The 24,408-nt window shown below is 42.0% G+C and overlaps 1 protein-coding gene across 1 annotated transcript in view; it reads left to right on the forward strand.

Annotated features, from left to right (window-relative positions):
• The window catches only part of CFAP58 (cilia and flagella associated protein 58), an 86,891-nt gene that overhangs the window by 59,295 nt on the left and 3,188 nt on the right, over window positions 1-24,408 (forward strand). Inside the window, exons 16-17 of the mRNA XM_081192007.1 lie at window positions 19,441-19,560; window positions 22,860-22,993. Coding sequence (XP_081048133.1) covers window positions 19,441-19,560; window positions 22,860-22,993 — 254 coding nt within the window. The remainder of the gene's footprint in view (window positions 1-19,440; window positions 19,561-22,859; window positions 22,994-24,408) is intronic.

The raw sequence follows: 24,408 nt of genomic DNA on the forward strand, positions 1-24,408 counted from the left end.
GGTATCTTCTTCTCTCATTAAGTTGTTTTGAAAATGTTAGTCATTTTGGTGCAATCTGCTCCATGCTGTAGGGGACAAACTTACTACTTAAAAGCACTCGGAGAGACAGAGAGGCATGTCAGGGATGTAGCAGAATACAGACTACAATGCATTCCATCCGATGCAGAGAAACCACCCCAATCTCCCCTTGCTTGGCTGCAGGTTATTTTACTAGTCGTTCCTTAAACCCTTGTTATTGTGCATCCCTACAACTGTATGGAGCTGCTTGCCTATGAAAATACAATATCTTTTATCAATGACTCTAACTAAATGAAGTTCCTTCCTGAAGAGCAATCTTAAACTTTCAAATTCTGTAAAGTAGTTAAGAAGCTTGCACAAATATCCTTGCCTATCTAGCACAGGTAAAACGGTAAGAGCAGACCTACTGCAGGGTAGTGCTCCTATTTCCAGCTTAATTTATCATAATTGATGGTAAAAAGGCTTTTGAAATGTCTGGAAAATCAAAAGGATAAAACTCTCTATCTCCTATCATAGGTCAATAATGGCTACTAATCTTAGTGGCTATATTACCTCCAGTACCTGGCTTAATGTCCCTGAATATTAGTTGCTGGGACTCATGAGCGAAAGAGTGCTATCAGTATTTCCACTGATATCAGGCACGCCACGATAAGAACAGAAAGTGACACTAGATGGCCTTTGATCTGATCCAGCAGCACTCTTATTGTGTTCTTACTCACTGGGGGAACCAGAGTAGCCACAAGAAGCCACATATTGAATTGGCTTCAGATCCTATGGATATACTCTTAGAGGAATTGTTATTATGGAAAGAAGAATATGGCTCTAGGGTCTGACTGTCTTTCATCTTGAAATTGCTTTGAGTGAATAAGTAGCTTCTTTTCAAAGGAGTTTGTCATATTGCCAAACTAGAATTTGTTGGCTGTATGCCCCTCACTAGAAAGCAATAGTGAAGTTCATGAATCCAGCTGCAAGAAAATGTTTCCTTCAAGTTGCTTCAAGTTGGGTCTCACCGTTTGGATTAACTTCTCAGATATCCATGCTATGACATCAATTCAGCATGGGGTAACTGAGGGTTAATTTCTCAACTGTTAAAACAGAAAACCTAGCAAAGGATGATGCTTACGTGTCATGAACACACCAGCTCCAAGTGTAATCTTGCAGCCGTCTGCAGAATGCAGTCAGGAACAGGGAGGCTGGGCTTTCAAGCCAGCACAGGAGAGCCCGCAGCTGCCAGCGTTGACTCCCCCTGATCTTAGATGGCTGGCTGATAAGGGAGGAACAGAGAGCAAGCTGGAACACAGCCAAAGCTCCCCGGAAGCCCAAACAGGCGCAGAAAGTCATAGAGACAGCTTTTCGAAACAGGAAGGGGCTGCAGCTGACCAAATAAGTCCGAGGTGTAAGCGTACAGTGGTGCCTCGCAAGACGAAATTAATTCGTTCTGCAAGTTTTGTCGTCTTGCGATTTTTCCGTCTTGCGAAGCACGGTTTCCCATAGGAATGCATTGAAAATCAATTAATGCGTTCCTAGGAAAACCGACTTCAGACCAGGTCCGGGGACAGTCTGTCCCCCGACCTCTTCTGAAGGCTGGGGGGGGGGACCAAGGGCTTTTCTTCCCACCCCCAGCATTTTAAAAAACCCCGGGACAGCGGGGGACTTCTCCGCTGTCCGGGGCGATCTTAAAATGCTGGCAGGCGGGACTGAAGCCTCCGCTGTTGCCCGCCAGCATTTTAAAAAACCCCGGGACAGCGGGGGACTTCTCCGCTGTCCGGGGCGATCTTAAAATGCTGGCGGGCGGGAGCGATGCCTCCGCTGTCGCCCACCAGCATTTTAAAAAGCCCCGGGACAGCGGGGGACTTCTCCGCTGTCCGGGGCGATCTTAAAATGCTGGCGGGCGGGAGCGATGCCTCCACTGTCGCCCGCCAGCATTTTAAAAAGCCCCGGGACAGCGGGGGACTTCTCCGCTGTCCGGGGCGATCTTAAAATGCTGGCGGGCGGGCACGATGCCTCCGCTGTCGCCCGCCAGCATTTTAAAAAGCCCCGGGACAGCAGGGGACTTCTCCGCTGTCCGGGGCGATCTTAAAATGCTGGCGGGCGGGAGCAAAGCCTCCGCTGCTGCCCGCCAGCATTTTAAAAAGCCCCGGGACAGCGGGGGACTTCTCCGCTGTCCGGGGCGATCTTAAAATGCTGGCGGGCGGGAGCGAAGCCTCCGCTGTCGCCCGCCAGCATTTTAAAAAGCCCCGGGACAGCGAGGGACTTCTCCGCTGTCCGGGGCGATCTTAAAATGCTGGCGGGCGGGAGCGAAGCCTCCGCTGCCACCCGCCAGCATTTTAAAAAGCCCCGGGACAGCGGGGGACTTCTCCGCTGTCCCGGGGCGATTTAAAAGCCCCCGGGAAGGCAGGCAGGGGGGACAAAGACTTTTGCCCCCCGCTGGCCTTCAGAAGAGGTCCTGGACCTCTTCTGAAGGCGGGCGGGGGGCGAAAGTCTATGCTCCCCCCCGCCTGCCTTCAAAAGCCCTCCGGGAAAGCAGAGAAAGGCGCTGCGTTTCTCCGCTCTCCCGGGAAGGCAGGCAGGGGGGAGCAAAGACTTTTGCCCCCGCCGGCCTTCAGAAGAGGTCCTGGACCTCTTCTGAAGGCGGGCGGGGGGCGAAAGTCTATGCTCCCTATTGGGAGTTGCTATAAAATTATGGACATTGGGATGCAGAATGTTAGTCGCTTTGAGACTCCTTAAAGGGAGTGAAAGGCGGGATATCAAATCCAAACTCTTCTCTTCTTCTTCTTCTTCTGCAGAAAGGGGGGGTATGGGGGAGTCTCAGAAAAGAGGTTTATGAAAAAACGTTATGAAATTATACGTGTTTGTATGTCTTTTTAAGTGTTTGTTTGTTCTTAAAAATTCTGTAAAACTAATAAAAATTCTTTAAAAAAAAAAAAAGAAAGTCTATGCTCCCCCCCGCCTGCCTTCAAAAGCCCTCCGGGACAGCGGAGAAAGGCGCTGTGTTTCTCCGCTCTCCCGGGAAGGCAGGCAGGGGGGAGCAAAGACTTTTGCCCCCGCCGGCCTTCAGAAGAGGTCCTGGACCTCTTCTGAAGGCGGGCGGGGGGTGAAAGTCTTTGCTCCCCCCCGCCTGCCTTCAAAAGCCGTCTGGGATAGCGGAGAAACGAAGGCTGGCGGCGGGAGGAGGTCTCTCCGCCCGCCGCCAGCCTTCGGAGGAGGTCCAAGGACAGTGGGGAAGACGCGCTGCGCTTCCCCGCTGTCCCGGAGATTTCCCTATGGGCTTTCGTCTTGCGAAGGAAGCCCATAGGGAAATTCGTTTTGCGAAGCGCCTCCAAAACGGAAAAACCTTTCGTCTAGCGGGTTTTCCGTCTTGCGAGGCGTTCGTCTTGCGAGGTACCACTGTATAGGAAGGCTTCTATATTTTTTTTAAAAAATTTTTATTGGGTTTTCCGCTTTTATAAAGACAATACAAACACAACAATAACACAAGACACAAACATGTATAGATTCAGCAGATCCTCTTCTCATAACCTTGTTCCCTGACTTCCCCCCACCCCCCCCTCGTGCATCCCAATTCCCAAGATTATATCAGCAAGTTGGTATTTCTCCTCTTAACCATCTTATTCATTTTGTTGCCTCTTTTCTAATAAAAAAATTGGTTTTCCTAAGTTGGACTTAAGTTCTCTTCCATCGATTTTTCATTTTGTCTTGAATAAAAGTCATATTAACCAAACATGAAAGTCTTAAGAGTTTTTAAGAATCTCCTCTTCCCTCCCTCCCATCCCCGGTTTTTGTCCCTTCCCAATAAAAATCCAAAGTCAAGATTCTCAGCCTGGGTTCCTCACGTCCGAGGCTTTCAAGTCCCTTTCAGTCCCTCTCCGCCGGTCTCGCTGGTTGTCCTTTATGTCAGTCGTCGAGTCTGGAAAAAGATCTTTCACCATCAAAACATATTCTCTTCCCACAAGGAGATTTGAAAGCAACTGCTGGAGTACTTCCACAAAGCCTGTATCCTCAAAGTCAAAGTCCAAAAGGAGGCCCCAATCATATTTCTTTATTTTAAGTTCCTGTACATATTGTCCCAGAACCTCCTCCTTCTTCTTCTGCGTCTTTCGCAGACTTGTGGTAGATATGTTCCCAGAGTCTCCTTGCTTGTGTTCCACAGATGTCAGCTTTTGGTTGTTGCTTCCCAAGGTTACTTTCTCTTTTTCTTGTTTAGTCTCTTCCACCTCTGTAGACATTGTTTCCCATTCAGCTGTGGATTCTTTCTCATTCAGGTCCTCAATACAAACAGCAGAGTTGCCTGTTCCCAAGGTCATAATGTTAAGTTGTTTATTCATGGCTAAGCTCTGCTCTTGTAAGGTTCCCACCAATTGAAACATCCTTTCGATTTCCACTAGTAACTTTCCATCCACAGCCATTGTATCCATTGTAGTTTCACAGAATTCCCCCTAGAGGGAATCTGGTTACTTATTAGTCTTTTCTCCAACAGTCCTTTAGCTTGTTATTGTTACTTTGTTTCCAACAATTTTAACTCAATTATAACTCGTCTTAATCCAGAGGGATCTTAAATAGTGATTTTTCCGCTTTAAACTGCCCGTTTGACAGCTTTGACAGCTGTCAAACTCCGCAGCTCTTACACAGGCACAAAGGCAGGACGTTCCCGAGCCCGGGAGGGGGGGTTGTTCAAAACATAAAGAGGGTCTCCAAAACTCCACTCTCCAGCACAAAATTTCCTTTAACTAAATCTTGAAAGTTAGTGTCCTTTTTAACTCACCCCACCAAGGGTAGGCTCTCCAGCTTAGCTCTTATGTCATTGCTTAGATCGTCTGCAGGGGGGGGTGCGGACTTCCTTTTAGCACACCCCCCGGTCGTCTCCAATTCAGGGAAGAATTTTTAAAGTCCCAATCCGTCTTACTCACGGGTAATTCTTTCAGTCCAAATTTTCAAGGAAGCAAGTCAGCGCTCTTCAGCCATGGCACACGGCTCCGCTCCGCTGGGGTAGCGGTTTACTCTCAGCACCACGCCACTCTCCGTATCCTCTCCGTAGCCTTTAAAAAGGCTCTTCGTGAATCGGGGAGGGCGCTTAAGGTGCCCACCGAGTCACCAGGTCCTCAGGCATCCGCACCTGAGGTTTTTGAGGGTCCCCGCGTCGCCGTCGCGGCAGGACCCGTCCCTAGCGGAGCCGATTCCCTCCGGAGCTCGGAGGGAATCCGCCATTAGCTGTTCGCGCCAACCCGGAAGTCCTGTATAGGAAGGCTTCTAGATAGGAAGCAAAATAAGAAACATAAAGGTTGAAGGTTCAGTCTCTTTTCTCAAAGAGTCTTTTCTCTTCTGTAGAATATTATTTTTCAATGCTGATCAAGGAAGGTGGGATAGCTTTTAAAAAGGAAGCCAAATATGGCACACACTTGACAATGAGTGAAGCTCATGGATTTCTTGATTTATATGAACTGAAACGTTGCAGCTTTCAGAAGTGTTTGCTGAAATTTATCACAAGTGAAAGACCTTTTAAGAAGAGTTTTTTGAGAATATCCATATTGCAGCTATCTTGAAAAGCTTAAGGCAACTTTTCCCCATTGTTGTAAAAGAAAAAAAAAAAGTGAAGGTTACTGTATGCTAATTTTTCATATGCCTCATAAAACATTTCATCATAGGCATCCTGAGCTGAAAATGTTCTTATTGTGCAAAAACTTTAAAAAGAAGAAAACAACCTCACTATGCTCATAGAAGTAAACTGAACAGGGCTATACATTGTTGCATTTGAACTAGTATCAGCTTCCTATGTAATATCTTGCAGAAGGGTTCTTAGCCCACTTGGAATTTTCACTGCTTCATTACATCATGAACAAATAGTTCTGGAGTTCAGTGTAGTTGACATTTTGGTTATAATGCCAATAAACATGAAACCCTCAAAGCAGAGGGTTTTGTTTTCCTCATCAATGCAATGTTAAACCTCACTGTAATTCTTCCACTAATTGCAATTAAAGTCTTTGTAAGATTAAATGTTTTAGGACTCTTTTTAGAACAGTAAGCAGCACAGCTTTTAAAATATTTTAAACTTTCTGTTAAAATTCTGCTCTTAATGCTGGAACCTTGATTATGACATTAGTCTCAGTCTCTGATGAATAGCAGCAGTTCTGGCTCCTTTCTGTTTGCTATAAATTCTTTTCTGGGTATAAATACCCAGAATCACTCTAGAAGTTGTATCTACCACCAAGCAGAGTGTGCTGAAATATTAGTTTAGGATGGTAGTTGCTAAAGAAAAATGTGAGAAGCAGTTTCGGGTTCTAATGTGAAATGATGATGAGAATTCTGGGGAGGCTGATGTTGGACTGATAGGGGAAGAAGAAGAATGCTTGATAGCACCCAAAATAATGTTTGTGCAGTCTGTATATTTGTTAATAGCTGATATTCTACAAATGCTTTATTGAATGTCCCACCATATAGATAAAAGAAAGCATAAAAGATTACTTTTGTTTGCAGTGACCTGCAGTTGTCCAAGAACAACAAGTAAAACAAAAAATGCATTTTACAAAGATATGTAGTGCACATTTCTGCATGCAAAGCAGAAGAAATATATAGCAGGGATTTGCAAAATGTAGTGAGAGGTTCTTGGTGTTTAACAAGGATCTAGTTATTTCTGAAATATGTAACCAAGGCAGCAGCATTGGAGGACTAGAATTGTAATGTGACTTCTTGGACGGTGAATGAATCTTCATTAGGAGTGAGACTGTTGATCAACTCTAGTTAAAATGACAGACTGGGCTTCCTAATGACAGAGTTAGCACTTGTGCCATTTTCTAGACTAGTGCAACAGCCTGACTCAGGAAAAAAACCCATCAAAGTGAACACCCTTGTGTGTTCAGAATTGTTAGCTGCTGCATTGGTGTTTCCCTGGGCAGCATTCTGTTATCTGCAAGAAGAGGACTACAAGAGCATGCAGTTCATAAGGCTTGAGATACTGGCCTTTGATTATCAACTTGGCTTGGGAAGAGTGATCAAAGTGAGCAAGCAGCAAATGTAATGTTCCTCTGCAAATGAATGATATATTTAGTGTAAGACTTCTAGCCCTTTCTATCTCTCCTTTTCTGCTTGCAATAGAATTGTAGTCTGGATTGCGGAGAGAGCTATTTGTGCTGGCCTGTGGGTGTGTTGCTAGGTGGTAGTTGACAGGTAAACATGCTGTAGTACAGAGCATTTTTTTTGAAAGTTCTGTTCCTTTCCTGAAAGGTTCTACTCTGGATCCTACCCAATATTATATTATATTTATTTATTTATTTATTCCAAGAACTGACACTATTTGTGGGTCACAAGTTGTGCAGGCTTGCGTTGTACAGCAGAGATCAATGACCTGGGTTATATTAGCCTCCATCAACCAGCATGTGTGCAACTTAGTAGCTGAAATTCTGTATCCTGAATTTGTTTCATGCAAGGCACTAGTAGGACCAAAATCTGATTAAGACGGCAGCTAGTTCACATTCAGAAGAAGGAAACACAAAATATTAAAATAAATGGAGTGACAGGTTCAGAAATATGTTGTCATGGTTTAGCCTAGAGGCAGATCCATGGGCTTCTTCGAGCACTACTGGAAAAACAAATCTTACAGGCTGGCAGGATTTGCTAAAAATAATCCTAAGGTTTATTTATACAAATAATATACACTGGCAGAAATGCTGAAAAGCCTCAAACCCTCAGTCTGAGTCCCCTCCTTGATGTGCAGTTCTCATAAGCATTATTTACTATGGGAATGGGGTAGGAGTCTATCAAGGATATAGGGTCTCTGCTGTAGCCCTTTTCTATGTATTGTTTCATTTTTCTTTGCTCTGTCTTTATTGTTAACAGAGTGGTGATCCACTTTGTTATGTCCCCCTTTTCATAATTCATCATTAATTTATTCAATTGGGCATATAGCCCATCCTTTTTCAAAGGAATAGGGCAGACATCAACATATAAAGCAATCTGAGTACTTGGCTATTACATTTTTTTGTATTTTATTTTAAGCTCCCTAATGAAAATACTGTTACTCTGTTTTAATTTAATGTTTATATGGTGTACATTGCTCTGCAATGATTCTCTAATTAATAGGCTTTGTTTTAATTTAGTAAACAACTAGTTTTAAAGATGAGCTGCATTTAGCTTGGGACAGACCATCTTATGATCAGAGGGCATATTATGTTTACTTAAATCAGGGATGACTGGCATTTTAATTTGGAACAACCTATATTATTTTTTCTCATAAATGTCGAGCAACAATAAGTCAGGCTTTAGAGAAGCAAAGTGGCATAAAACATCCAAATAATGAAAATATTTAATAGAAACTTGCAAATGAATGTCCAAGCTGTGGGCAGTCTGAAGCCAGAAGGGAACACAAGAGTATATTAATTGGGGAAGAGCTCTCCATGTTAGCTGTGCAGACATGTCAAATTCTCAAAGCCTCAAGCCATGCTCTGGGGTAGGGGGCAGCAAACTTTTTCAGCAGGGGGCCAGTCCACTGTCCCTCAGACCTTGTGGGGGGCTGGACTATATTTTGAAGAAGAAAAAAGTGAACGAATTCCTATGCCTCACAAATGACTCAGAGATGCATTTTAAATAAAAGGACACATTCTACTCATGTAAAAACATGCTGATTCCCAGAATGTCTGCGGACCAGATTTAGAAGACGATTGGGCCATATCCAGCCCCTGGGCCTTAGTTTGCCTACCCATGCTCTGGTGTATCGTTTCAAATACGGAATGGAGTTAATGAGCCTTTTTTGCCACTTTTGTAAAAAATAAATAAAAATGGGGTGGTTTGCCTTTGAAGCACGGAGGGCAAGAGTTGGGGATTGGAGGCAAACCCCTCTTCAAGCTATATCCAAGCTAGAATGGGTATGGGACTCGTTTGATTTGGTGCTTCTTTTTTTGAGAGGAGGAGATTTGCCTTTCAGCCTGCACACAGAGAGACACCAAACTTCTTTAGTATCTATAATTTTGGTTGCATTTGTTTTTAAGTAAATTGGAAAGATAAACTCTGTCAAATGGGATTCAGGAGTCCTGTCCGCTTTGTTCCGTGCAACTTCTGGCTTACTGGAATACAGTAACAGAATGTAGGCAAATGACCACTGTTAACACACATTTTGTTTCTTCTTTGAAGAAGAAAGAATTAAGTATAATGGGCTTCCTTTTGATGTTTCCCTGACATTTGGTGATCTTAACTCAGTGACAAATTAAATGACAAGACTTAAAAGAAATAGATACTGTTTAGTGATAATAATAATGGGTGTAATACAAGACATGTGGTTCTGCTGCTGCTAGATGATGGCAGTAATACATATTGGAGAGGAAACCAGTTTCAGCTGCATAGGATAGATTTCACTTTCTAATAGAAATGTATGCATTGTCTCTAAATGGGGTTATTATCCACTCCATTGCACAATGTTCAGAGGACTTGGTTGGCCCTTGTTGAGGGTTACGAGAGAAATAAATTGGAAACCAATTGCAAATAAGACCAGCGGTCTATCAGCTGCTCCTTATTTATCCATATTACCAGGACCCTCTTACAAAATACAAACATGTACAACATTCAAGGCTGGGACATGTTTGGTTGTGAAAACAGTTGCCATCTTCTATAGCCACAATTAATGGAAAAGCCAACAGCATGAAAAACAGTTCAATCCTATTTTGAATTGCATAATGGAATTTCACCTATGAGTAAACTAGTGATTTTTGTTGTGGGATAATTTCAAAACAGTGATCTCTGTAATAATTATGAGGTTGTATTGTGAAAGAAAATGTATCTTGTAAATGATATTGATATTTTTCATTTTATTTTGGTATCTTTGTTCATGGATACCAAAAAGTCTAAAACTAGGTAAGTTTTATTCATAACAAGTGCAGCCTCTCTGGCTCCAGGCTTCAAGATCATGAATTGCTTTTGAAAATATTGGCCACACTCCACGCAATTGAGTGATTAACTAGAAGTATGTGTACTGTAGATAGATGTTTTTTCTACAATTCTTTTTATTCACACCCAGGAGTCTGACAGGAAGACTTATAGTGCTACATAGTAGCAAGAAAAGCAGGCAAAGAGGATGATCAGCAAAGGCAGCTTAAATGTGAAGCAAAATATCCATGTGGGTTCAATCTTTTTTCTTCTTCTACATCTCTGTTTAAAATATTTTTCTTTCTTTCTGGTTGAAGTCTCATGATGCAAAGCTTTCTGCAGAAATGCGGGTCTGAAACTCATTACTAGTTAAATACATCGAGCAAAAAATAAAAAATTGGTCAAGGATGTCCCTTTTAACATTACCATCCTTTTCTCTTGTTTTTCTGAGTCATTTATGGTACTGACAGATTCCCAACATATTTGTCTGTTTACTGTGCAGTGCTTATTTTTTAAGGCAATCCAGAAACTAGTAGTTTAGGGTTTCATTTCTAACAGACAGTTGCATTAGAACAGAAATCTTCTGATGAAGTGCTAAACCTGTATTAAGACAGATTCTGGGATTCTAGGTTGACTAAGTCATATTTGGAGTAGACCCACTGAAATTAACAGACTTACGGTAGGTTCTTTAAATCCATTGACTTCCATGGTTCTTCTTTGAGTATGACTAACAATGGATATCACCCCTTATCTTAATAGAAGGGCAAGATATCTCTACTGATTTCTTAAAAGAATAACACCAATGGAAAAGCAGAGGACATTTTTTGTTTAAGTATTTGTTCGGTTGAAATGCTTTCTAGTAACCATTTTCAGCACACACACACACACACGGGAGACCCACAAAGTTTCCCAAAAGGCAACCCTCAAGCTTATATTTTTCAGACCTGTTGGCTTTATTGGAAGCCCCAATTGACTGTCACTTCAGCACCATTCATATGATTTAAAAATCAGCTTTCTCTATAATACAGTGAAAGCTAATTCAGAATGGCTTAATGCCTTTTAGGACTTTGTTTACTATCAGTAGTGTAGTCATGTATTGAAATCTGACAAGATTTGTGATTAGGTCACTCTTGCTAGGAAGAATAAGGTGTATTTGAAGGAAAAAATTATTAAGCTGCAGCCAGTTGAGGCTTTGATGTGGCTCACAATGGAGTGCATTGAAATATGAGGTTCAGTGATGTGCTGTTGTTGCATAGTCGTTTAGTCATGTCCGACTCTTCGTGACCCCATGGACCACAGCACGCCAGGCACTCCTGTCTTCCACTGCCTCCCGCAGTTTGGTCAAACTCATGCTGGTAGCTTCGAGAACACTGTCCAACCATCTCGTCCTCTGTCGTCCCCTTCTCCTTGTGCCCTCCATCTTTCCCAACATCAGGGTCTTTTCCAGGGAGTCTTCTCTTCTCATGAGGTGGCCAAAGTATTGGAGCCTCAGCTTTAGGACCTGTCCTTCCAGTGAGCACTCAGGGCTGATTTCCTTAAGAATAGAGAGGTTTGATCTTCTTGCAGTCCATGGGACTCTCAAGAGTCTCCTCCAGCACCATAATTCAAAAGCATAAATTCTTCGGCGATCAGCCTTCTTTATGGTCCAGCTCTCACTTCCATACATCACTACTGGGAAAACCATAGCTTTTACTATACGGACCTTTGTTGGCAAGGTGATGTCTCTGCCTCCCCCCCTCCTTCTTTTTAAGTGGTGTAGACTTCTGAATTCGCAAACAAATGACAACGAATTACTTTGCCCTAGAAAAAAGGGGAAATGCTTTTTATGGTGGAAGGGAAAAAGTGATTATTCTCCATTTTCAGTTCAGCTTCTAAAGGACTAATTAAATAAATACTAGATTTTTAAATATACTCCATTGCTGTGCTCTTTCACAGCATAATCTGACATTGACCACAGTTCCAAGAAAAAAACACTGGGTTTGACAGAATGCTGGTCTGATCCAATATAGCAATTGGATGCCGATGATAACCCGTCTGTCATAAAAGAACACTTGGGTTTAGCAGATAAAATCTGGGGACCGTGTTTGTTTTTTTCTGCTCCATGAAGAAATTGTAACTGGAAGGAAGCCATATGAAGAGGCATTCTGAAGCCACTGAGACCATTCTGTTTCTTTGTTTTCTAGCACCTAAGTTATTTCTAAGCTGTGCCATGTATTTGCTATTTAATTTCCCAAGACCTTTTGATTTTACTGATTAACATACACCGGCTCTTGCTAGTTGTGTCTGTTTGGCCCTCTACTGGCTTTTAAAGACATGCCAGAGCTTCATTTGAAAAATCTGTGCTGTCCGAACTCAGAATTAGTCTTCTTCATAATAACCTTTTCAAGGGCCAATAAACCCTTTCCACTAGGTTTTAGCTATATTCTTTAAATTGCAGAATCTTAGAATTGGAGGGGATCACATATGCTCCTAGAGCAGGCATAGGCAAACTCGGCCCTCCAGATGTTTTGAGACTACAATTCCCATCATCCCTGACAACTGGTCCTGTTAGCTAGGGATGATGGGAGTTGTAGTCCCAAAACATCTGGAGGGCCGAGTTTGCCTATGCCTGCTCTGGAGAATAACATATGCCAAAAGAATTCCTAATGGATGACTGCCCAATCTCTTAAAAATTACAGGAGAAGAAATTTTCACAGCTTCTCTAGACTGTTCCTAAGCTGCTATTGTCTTTACCCATTCCAATGTTAACTGAAAGCTGTATTCTGGTAGTCCAAGTCCATTGTTTTATCCTTATAGAAAATGTTGAGCAACTGTTAATCTTCTTTAATAACATTTTAAATTCCACAGAAGTCAACTTAACCCCCTTTCCCAGCTCCATTCAAAGCACAACTTTCCTCATAATTCTATGGCTTGCGTTTTAGACTGTTTATAAGCTTTGGTGTCTTTTGAATCTTTTCTAGTTTATCAACATCCTCCTTTAACTGTTATGCTGCAAATCCAACACAGTACTCCAAGGGAGGTCTGAGCAGAGCTATATTTACTCCTGATTTTTGCACATATCATCCAGAGATTTTTGCCTTCATCCAGAGATAACAGGGTAGTTCACAACATACCACTTATTTCATTTATTAATCACCTCCTATGAAGCATCTAGTGGCAACTTCACAAACCTATATAAAAATATATATAAAAACATATTTATATAAAAACAGCTGAAAGTTACATATATGAAAACTATTTTAAATCCAATACAGATTCCCAGATTCCCGACACTAGGGCTCTCCCAGTTTGTTTCAGGCCCCACACATCAAGCAGGCCACACGCTGGATTTGATCTTTGGCGTCGGTATAGATATGATCATGTTTCCTTCGATGAAGGTGCCATGGTCTGATCACTACGCTCTGAAAGCCAGGGCTGACGTTCCACCCCCACCCTGCTTAGGTGGCGAGCTGATTTGGGCTCACCGGCAGAGGCTGATGGACCCTGATAGATTCCGTCAAGCCTTGCGGGACCTTTCTCCCCCTGGTGACTCATTGACTGAGCTTGTTGAGGGCTGGAATACCCAGCTACTGGCAGCCATCAATGAGATCGCACCTAAGCGCCCTCTGCGACCCCGCAGAAACCGGACTCCCTGGTTTACCGAGGAGTTCCGGAAAATGAAGTGGGACCTCAAACGGCTAGAGCGAGTATGGCGGGGTGCCCGTGACGGAGCTTCAAGAACATCTTATAGGGTTTTTATGAAAACCTACGAGATGGCAGTGAAGGCCGCTAAGAAGTCCTACTTCTCGGCCTCCATTGCATCCGCTAGCTCTCGCCCAGCGCAATTATTTAGTATAATTCGGTCTTTAACGTCCCTCGAAGGACAGCCAAATTTAAAAAACAATTTGACACACAGCTGTGAGGCATTTGCGAGCTTTTTTGTGGAGAAGGTCTTGTTGCTCCGCCATGACCTCCCTGCCAATTTGGATACAATAAAGGAACTAGAGGCCCCTCGACTGTCCTCAGGTCCAGTATTGGACCACTTTGACCGGATATCCCCAGCCGATGTGGACAGACTCCTCCGAGCTGGAAAGCCCACCACTTGTCCTCTCAACCCGTGCCCGTCTTGGCTGATTAGAGCATGTCCAGATGAGGTGCGGGCCCCCCTGGGGGATATCATCAATTTGTCCCTTGGCACTGGGACATTCCCAGGGGAATTGAAGGAGGCAGTGGTGCGCCCGCTCTTAAAGAAAACATCATTAGATCCCTTAGATTATCCAATTACCGCCCGGTTTCGAATCTTCCATTCCTGGTAAGGTGATTGAGAGAGCGGTTGCTGAACAGCTTGGTAGGTTTCTGGATGAAACATCGGCTCTGGTTCCATTCCAGTCCTGCTTCCGCGCTGGTCATGGGACTGAGACTGCTCTGGTCGCCCTAACAGATGATCTCCGCAGGCAGCTGGATCGAGGCGGGTCGGGGCTGCTGATTCTTCTAGACCTGTCAGCAGCCTTCTACATGGTCGATCACGAACTCCTGGACCACCGCCTTGCCAACGTAGGGATCCAGGGCACAGTCCTTCAATGGCTGCGCTCGTTTCTCTCTGGTCGGGGACAGAGGGTGGCGCTTGGGGGGGAATTGTCATCGCGCCACTTCTTGGTGTGTGGAGTGTCCCAGGGTGTGATACTCTCCCCGATGCTTTTTAACATCTTTATGCGCCCCCTCGTCCAGCTTGTCCAGAGGTTTGGGCTGGGCTGCCATCAGTATGCTGATGACACCCTACTCTATCTGTAGATGGATGGCCATCCTGACTCGGCCCCAGACACACTGATCAGATGCTTGGAAGCTGTGGCTGGATGGTTACGTGGGAGCCGCTTGAAGTTAAATCCTTCGAAGACAGAGGTCCTCTGGCTGGGACAGGACGATATGGGATTGAGGGGGCAACTCCCATCTCTTGCGGGGGTGCAATTAGTGCCAGCACCATCCGTTAAGAGTTTGGGTGTAATCTTCGATACCTCCCTCTCCATGGAGGCGCAGATTGCAGCTATAACAAAGGCGGCATTTTTTCATCGCCGCCAAGCTAAGCAGTTGGCTCCTTACCTCTCTCGCCCTGACCTAGCCACTGTGATCCACACGATGGTCACCTCCAGACTGGATTATTGTAACTCGCTCTACGTGGGGCTGCCCTTGAGACTGACCCAGAAACTCCAGCGGGTGCAGAATGTCATGGCGAGACTCCTTACGGGGTCTTCGCTGCGAGATCACATTCACCCGGTGCTATACCAGCTGCACTGGCTCCCGGTGGAGTACAGGATCAGGTTTAAGGTGCTGGTTTTAACCTTCAAAGCCCTATACGGCCTAGGACCCTCGTACCTACGGGACCGCCTCTCCTGGTATGCCCCACAGAGGAACTTACGGTCTTCAAATAAAAACATCTTGAAGGTCCCAGGCCACAGAGAGGTTAGGCTGACCTCAACTAGAGCCAGGGCTTTTTCGGCTGCGGCTCCAACCTGGTGGAACGCTCTGTCACAAGAGACAAGGGCCCTGCAGGACTTGACATCTTTCCGCAGGGCCTGCAAGACAGAGCTGTTCCACCAGGCCTTTGGTCGGGGTGCAGCCTGACTCCCTCCTTTGGCAATCTTTACAGAACTTTAGTTTATGGTTGCCATCAATTTTGATTTTAATTAGTTTTTTTAATGTTGCACTATTTTAGTGTTGTTAGCCGCCCTGAGCCCGGCTTCGGCTGGGGAGGGCGGGATATAATTATTATTATTATTATTATTATTATTATTATTATTATTATTATTATTATTATTATTATTATTATTCCAACTGGGATAAAGAAATGGTAAATTGCAACTTATTCCTAGAGTTTCTTTGTCTTTCTTTGGTTGGGGTTTGAAGTGCACCTCTCTGAAGCCCATGACAGTTAGTGATACAAAAATATGCATAGTTTTCTGAACAGCAATAAAATGTTTCTCATGTATACACAAACAAAAAGAAAATTTCAAAGCATTTTTAAAAAAGGCTTTAAGCATATTTGACATCATTCAGCAACTGTCTTTTCTGCTCTGTCATGTTGCTTTTCAGTTTCCGATTAACTGGCCACAAAGCAAACCATGAAAGATGCAGCCACTTTGTTTGAACATTGTAAGGACATTGTCAAATATTGCAAAATGAGACTGGATTTAAAGCAGAAAGAATCCATGCAAAATATGAATGAAAAGATCAGTGACAAAGATGAAAGACTTTCTTCCAGCAAAGTGTTTAACTACGGCATCTATCATTTCAAGGAGAAACTAGAAGAACTGTGTTTTTTTAAAAAAAATATTTTTTATTGATTTTCCAATATCATTCCAATAACAGCCTCATTATAACAAAACAAATTTTATCCAATTAATACAATTATTAATGCCAAATATTCATATGTCAAATTATATGATTTAATTAAACTAGCTCCCTCGCATGCTAGAGTTGATTAGTTCATTCTTCTACATTTTTTCTGCATTCCAAAAATTTAATAATTTCCATTCCATCCAGATATAATAATCCCTTATATAACAGCTACAGTCTTGTGATTTCAATTAGTGTTGGCATAATAGGTAATTTATAAAGTTTCAAGTGAGGAACTTTAGCTGTACTCCTTATTCTTTCCTACATGTGACAATTTTCCCCATGATGTTTCCCCATCCATATATGGTGGTATATCCGTTATTCCTGCAACTGTTGATGGTTCCCGTCATGTCTTGGGAGAAGCTGTTATCTCACAGTTTCCAAAAGTCACTGCATCACTTCATCCCGTGATTCGGCTTCCAGTAAACAAGCCGTCTTCACCATTTTTCCAGACAGTCAGTCTAGAAACTTCTATTCTCGCAGCTGGTAGGCTCATTTCCTCCCTGCCACTGATTTATGACCATTTAACCTTATCTCAAACACATTCCTTTATGGATAATGGAGATTAGGGAGGATTTTGCTCTATATTTTCAAAGCATAGCGTTTCTCCCTCCCCCCTACCTCTCAGTTCCTTTCTCTCACATACCCATTTCCAATTTTGTTAAATTCCATATTCTATCCCAATTTATTCCATTCTCACTTGTGCTGATATTTTAAAATAAAACTTGCATTCTAGGCTGTATCATAAATGTAGAGAAAAACTGTGAGTAAGCAAACCATGGGCTCCTCTCCCCCCACTTTCTCTTTCACTAAATGAAATCTGCTCTCAATCCAAACCTTTCACATCCTTGTAGCTGCGTTGTTTTTGCAGCTTCTTATCTCATTGTCTCTGGCATGTGTCTGTAGTTTACTCCAATTAAAGCCCAATTAACAGGATAACCTGTGCTTCCAGGGACAGGATGGGGGGGGGTGTCGCAGCAGCCAGAGTGCTCCATGCACCCAGTGCCTTTGCCTGCCATCACATTCATGGGGAAGTGAGTGCCAGACTGCCAAGCAAATGGCAGATGAGAGCCTGGTTCCTCTTCCAGCCGAAGAGGAATACAGATAATGAAGTTCCTCCATCATTATCTGATTATCTCTGTCTGTCTGTCTCCCGCTGTGTTGAGAGAAACTCCATTCCTGGCGCACCGGAAACAGGAAGCTCGAAACTAGGATGTGAGGGCGATCTGGCTGCGACATCTGTCACCCCATTGATCGCCAGGGTTGATTCGGCTGATCTGGCTGGCTAGGCGGGTGTCCCCTTCCTCCCTCACCGCTCCATGTGTGTCCCTCCCGAAGCTGCGCGCTCGGTGGAAGAGGACGACCATCCCAGATAGAAGGAGTGTACCGTTCTTCGGTCAAGGGTATACGATAGCTGCGCTCCCCTGCTAGAACCTCCAAACAAGCTCAGGAAGCCCGAAACTAAAAGAACTTTGTGTAGGATGAAAGGGAGACCAGATCTGGTGACTTTTGGTGAATAATTGCTGGCACTCTTTTTGATTGTTGTAAAAAAAAGTCTAAGTAAACTGGGATACAACAGTGGCCAAACTGTTTGCAGGTGTATGGATTCCTACCCATACAAGTATTCTCTACATTATTATTATTATTCTACCACGCTTTCACTCTAAGATCTGAGGGTGGGTCACAACAATTTAAAATACAGCGCAAAGAGTTTAAAACAAATTGCAATTACAAATATAGTGTGGGTCCCAAAAGCATAGTGTCAATGGCCAGGGTAAAGTGGTGTGTCTTCAGCATCTGTCAAAAACTGTATAGTGAGGGCATGTTTTACAGTACTAACATATTCACCTCTCTTTCAAACCATTGCCTAGATTCCTTGAAGAAAGGGCAGGATCAAGATCATGAAAATTAGGGAAGACTAAATCAGTTTTGTTAGTACATCATTGCATATTTCAAGCATTATGTTGTTTCAACAGAATATTAATTTTGAGTGGGTGATTGTAACTAAGTATAGAATACTGGTACATTAGGAGTGGATTTGGTAATGCAAATCTTAAGCATGTTGCAAGATGAACTCCATGTAAAAAATGCCAGTGGCTAGGATTATTATTTATTTTATAGAATTTACACACAGCTTGATTGTTTAAAAAAACCCTCAAAGATAATAAAATCAATTTAAAAATTACAACAAAGGATTGAATTTGAATTTATCTTCAGCAGTGTATGCTTCAATATGATATGTTAAACACTCTGGGGTTTTAAGCCCAATTATATAGCCTAGGGAAAAGGATGAAAGTGCAACTGCAATCAGCGAACTCAAGCCTTGAGTTCTGCACCTCAATAAACATGAATACCTGCAGAAGTAGAACCATATGGTTTGAGATGCATTTGCCATACTTCGTTAAAGAGAAGCAAAACTATAGTGAAAGAGACGCAAAATTCAGCTCAAATTAACAGTGAAAAGATGCAAAACTTTTCTATTTTGCTTGAATCAGCATTATAGGCCAGCATGTTTATATTTTCGCATATGCTCTTGATAAAAGTTCTGTGTTGTGCCTATGAGTAATCCATATAATTATGTATTTGTATGGTGGTTGTTAAATTTGTGCTGCCCTGTTCTAATTATGTTGTTAGCTTTCTTGGGTTTTTGGAATATTAGTGCTTGGCTAATTGTTATATATGTTATATATGATTATTCTTGCAGGCTGGCTTAAAAGCACTATGATACTGAGTGGCAGAGCAAATGTTTTAAGATAAAAATATAAATAAAATAATATCTTAGTATGATCAGTTTTTAAACTGTAAAACCTTGTGAAAATTAGAAAGGATTACCTCATTACTGTCTTACAGCGTGATTTACAGTTTTCATTAATATACTGTGCAACATTTTCATATGCTTGCTGGTAGCCACTTGGTGTAGTACAGGTGCAAAATAGATTCATCGGTAGAAGTGGACTGACTTGTTGGAGGAATTGACTCAGGATAAACCATATTTACTAAGATAGCAGATACAATTTTTTGTTTGAGAAGAAGTAAAGCACCACAGCTAAACCAAAACAGTTAGCTTATGAAAATCTTTATGGTCTGGATTGTTTTTATATTTCTGTTCTCATGTCTTTGCATTCCCTCTCCTTACATACATTCTAAGGTGGCAAGTGAACAATCGTAACTTCCAAATTGGTTTCATCTCACCTTGTCTCCTAGGAGAAGGAGAAACTGTATGTAGAGCTGAAGCACCTCTTGGCCCGTCAGCCTGGACCAGAAGCAGCAGAACAGTTGCAGTTGTATCGGCACACTCTGCGGGAGAAGACCAAGCAACTTAAAGTAAGAGTCATTTCCAATAATTCATTATATAAATAGTGAGTGTAGAAATAGATAGCTTGTATTCCGCAGCCCCAGGAAGTAGGAAATCATTGTTGTCAGGGACATAAGGACTTGTGTTCTGAAAAGTCTTTGGAACCTGGAGGTATACTTCTTAATTCATGGATAAGTACTTTAAGAATAGAACTACAAGTATGTTGTCACCCCAGAAAGGTAAATGGGACTTCCAAATTCAGAGGCAGAATTCTTCTGAGTAACATATCGAAGCAGAAGCAGCATGCTTTTGGTAAAGTCTTTTTCAGGGGCAGTTTGCCTCTGAATACCAGCTGTTGGGTAGAGAGAATGCAGCTGCACTGCTTGTGGGGTTTCCCTGGGCTCGTTGGCCACTCGGACTACAGAGTGCTGGACTATATGGGACTTTCACCTGATCCTGCAGTCTGTTCTTATGTTCTTGTACCACTAACCTCTTAGAGTTCTTTGAGAGTGTCAGCAAACATATTGGTAGAGGTGAACCTGTTGATATTGTATACTTTTGAAACAATACCTCACCAAAGGCTCCTGAGTAAGCTTAGCAGTTATGGAATGACTAAAGGTTCTGTTATTAATCAGTAACTGGGTAAGAAACAGGAAGCAGAGTGTAGGAGTAAATGGACCGTTCTCCCAACAGAGGGATGTAGAAAGTGGAGCTCCCGCAATGATAGGCATTAGGACCTGTGCTTAGGAATGAGCAGTGAAGCAGCCCAATTTCCTGATTGCACCAAATTGTTCAAGGTGGTTAAAATGGAAATGCACTGTGAGGAGCTTCAAAAGGATCTCTCTAAAACTGGTTGAATGGGCAATAAAAAGGGAATGCAGTTCAATGTAAGCAAGAGTAAAGTGATGCACAATAGGGGGGAAATGATTAATTTCACATATATGCTAATGGGATCTGAACTGATGGTGACTGTCTAGGAATGGAACTTAGGGTCATAGTGGATAACTTGATAAAGATGTGTGTGGCAGCTTTGAAAAAAGGAAATTCCATGTTGGGATCATTAGGAAATAGAACAGAAAAAAACCTGCTACTATCATAAAGTTTGGTGATCCATAATTTAGCATGACTATTCTTATGAATCACATGAACTGTGCTTTTTGGGAAATGCCCACGAGTTCTTTACACATACAGTTCTGAAGAAAGCTATTGTATGAATTTCCTAACATTATTGTTTGCATTTCGTGGTATAATATTTGTTTATAAAATTAAGAAATTAAAATCTAATTAGAGCATAAATTTACAGCCTATTACTATAAATGTGCATCCCACTTGGGTCTTTGGAGATGCTGCCAGATTTTTATACGAGACTTAATTTCCTTTTCAAATGAGTTTTTTTTAAAACATCCCCGTCAAAACAGTTTTCCTTCTGTCCTTAACAAGCTAGCAGAAACGGATTGAGAAAACATTGCTAAATCCTTCATTTTTCTCTAACGGTGCATTGACTTATATTAGTCTCGCATCTTATTAGAGGGCTGACAAGAGTAATCTTTCTTAACCCCTTGTCACTGTAAGACAGGATTTCTTGGGTGAGAAAAGCTTGTTTATGCCTCCTGGAACCGCTTGATGCACCATGTTAAGCAGCAACAGCTAATATGTAATGTAGTGTTCTTCCTTCATTTTCATTGCATGAAAATACAATAGAGTACATTCTTTTCCCTCCTCCCATCCCTGTTTACGCATTCTAAGGAAAGCAGTGTGAAAAGTAATACCCATTTGCCATAGGTGGTAATAACTAAGGCTGCAGCTTATACCTCGAATCGGAGATGACTATTAAGGTTTTTGTGCTGGCTTTTGCACTCAACATATTACGGAGACATTGGATAAAACACAGCAATTAGTTGTCTGGGTTGTTTTAAAGTTTGTGGGCTCATAGAGTAATGTTTGAAACTAAAATAGCAGTCTATGCTTATGGTCAAAGAGTTGTAGCCAACAAAGGTAGAGCAGATCCATTGAAATTAATGGACCTAGGTTAGTCATAAAAAAAATGTGTAGTGGCACCTTAGAGACCAACTAAGTTTGTTCTGGATATAAGCTTTCGTGTGCATGCACACTTCTTCAGATACGATAAAACAATCATTTGGTTTCATTGATACCAATATTGATAGCAGTTATTACATACAGACTACTTCCATTTGCACAGCACATGAATAGATATACAGTGGTGCCTCGCAAGACGAAAAGAATCCGTTCTGTGATTCTCTTCGTCTAGCGTTTTTTTCGTCTTGCGAAGCAAGCCCATTGACGGATTAGCAGATTAGCGCTATTAGCAGCTTTTAGCGGCTTATCGGCTTATTGGATCAGCTGATAAGTGGCTTAGCGGCTTAGAAAAAGGGGGGGGGAGGAAAAAACCCCTGCAGGAACTCGCAAGACATTTTCGTCTTGCGAAGCAAGCCCATAGGAGATTCGTTTTGCGAAGCACCTCCAAAACGGAAAACTCTTTCGTCTAGCGAGTTTTCCATCTTGCGAGGCATTCGTCTTGCGGGGCACCACTGTACTATACTTACTGCGACATTCTGATAGTATGAAAAATCTTTTGAGATAGTCAAGAACAATATTCAATATTCAATATTGGTATCTGAAGAAATGTACATTCACACGAAAGCTTATACCCAGAACAAACTTAGTTGGTCTCTAAGGTGCTAGTGGATTATTTTTTATTTATTTATTATTTATTTCAACTGTGTCAGACCAACACAGCTACCTACTTGAATCTAAGTTAGTCGTGTGCATTAATTTCAGGGGGTTTACTCTGTAACTTAGTCTGATTCAACTCAGAGAAACAAAAACACAAGTACAAAACATTAAATTTGTTCTTTTCTAAGCCTTATGATTTTTAAGCCACTTGAATATTGTTCTTGAATTTCTCAAAAGATCAGAATGTCACAGTAAGTATAGTATATATATTCATGTACTGTGCAAATGGAAATATTTTGTATATTATAACTGCTATCAATATTGGTATCAATGAAACTAAATGATTGTTTTATTGTGTATTTTAAGCTGTTCATTGTGTATTTTAATTATGGCATGCTTTTAATGATTCTGTATTTTAACCATGTTGTGAAACTGGTTTTTATGCTTTGTAAACTGCTTACAAACATCCAGACACTAAGCAGTATATAAATTAATGTATCATGATGATGCAGAATGAGAGAATTGTTACCCAGTGCAGGGACAGATTTAAATAACAATTATTTATAAAAGCCATATAGGTACAAGAAGACAACAAAGCACCCATGGCATTTGTTTGTTCTTGGGTTTTTTTAAGGTTTTGTCTTCTGAATTGAACATGTATGAATCACAGAGTCAAGAATACAAATATGAAATTGAAAGACTTGCCAATGAGCTTCTAAATGTAAAGAAGAAATACCTCACCCAAAAACGCAAGGAACATGAAAACAAGTAAGTGATAGTACCAGTGGTGGTAATAATTACATTATTTAATAATAAATTACTGCCCAGCTGAGATTGGATTATGACAGCAATCTCATGTGTGTGGATACATGTTCCCCTGGTGAGATATGTGAAATTGCCAAATATTGAGTACTTCCTGTAAGTCACTTGTGTGAAAATTCCCCCAAGTGTAGTTTTATCTCTTTTCCCATGTCAGTGCCCAGCTTTCTTAATCCTTTAATTGCAACTCTTTTTTTCAGCCACATCCTGCCCTCCTCCCCCCTTCATTTAATTTCTGTTCTGGGCTTTTTATGTTGGTCCAGACTCAAGTAAACAGTTGCACTAGCAGGAGACAGTGCAATGAGTCCTGCTAGTGCAACAGAGCTCCCCCTTCTCCCCTGTACATACCTTGTGCACCCACTTCCACCCCCAAATTGGCTGTAGGGGAAGGAAAGGGGAGATCATTTCATCTTCCAAGAAAAAATGCTTGCACTGACGTAATGATCATAATAGCTTGATGCTGAATTGCTCTCTGAGTTTGCTATTTCCAGACTTATTTGAATTGCATCCCATCACTGCTTTGTTTGGTGTATGGGGTTTGACTTCACCCCAGAAGGTGCACTCCATTGTCTTTCGAGACAGACGGATGCCAATAACTGCTTTGCTGTTTCTCATTGATGAGGGCTTTGTTCCTTCACATTGGAATTTGAAAAGAGTATATAGTCAGTCTTCCAAAATCCGCTACATATTACAAAACCCTAGACCAGGGGTCAGCAAACTTTTTCAGCAGGGGGCTGGTCCACAGTCCCTCATAACTTGTGGGGGGGCTGGACTATATTTTGAAAAAAAATAATGAACGAATTCCTATGGCCCACAAATAACCCAGAGATGCTTTTTTAAAAATATTATTATTATTAATTAATTAATTAATTAATTAATTAAATAAAAGCACACATTCTACTCATGTAAAAACACTAGGCAGGCCCCACAAATAACCCAGAGATGCATTTTAAATAAAAGGACACATTCTACTCATGTAAAAACACGCTGATTCCCAGACCATCTGCTGGCCGGATTTAGAAGGTGATTGGGCCAGATCTGGCCCCTGGGCCTTAGTTTGCCTACCCATGCCCTGGACTATCCCTGCTTCTGGAAATTCTCAATATCACACCTGTCAATTCAAAACCATTCAAACATCGCAATTTGCTTATGCAGAAACCACTTAACATGAGAGAAACCCCATGTTTAGAACTTCATGTGATCACACACATGCCTATTTAGCTGCATGTACATGTTGTTTACCTGATCTAATAGTCTCTTGATTCTGTTCTCAGTCACCAGTCTTGATTTTTGCAATCATGCTTCTCCCCATCTATGAATTAGATGTGCATCGGGCAGTTCAAATAATTTAATATATTCCTGTT

This window comes from Podarcis bocagei (assembly GCF_964188305.1).
Source record: "Podarcis bocagei genome assembly, chromosome: 4".
NCBI lineage: Eukaryota > Metazoa > Chordata > Lepidosauria > Squamata > Lacertidae > Podarcis > Podarcis bocagei.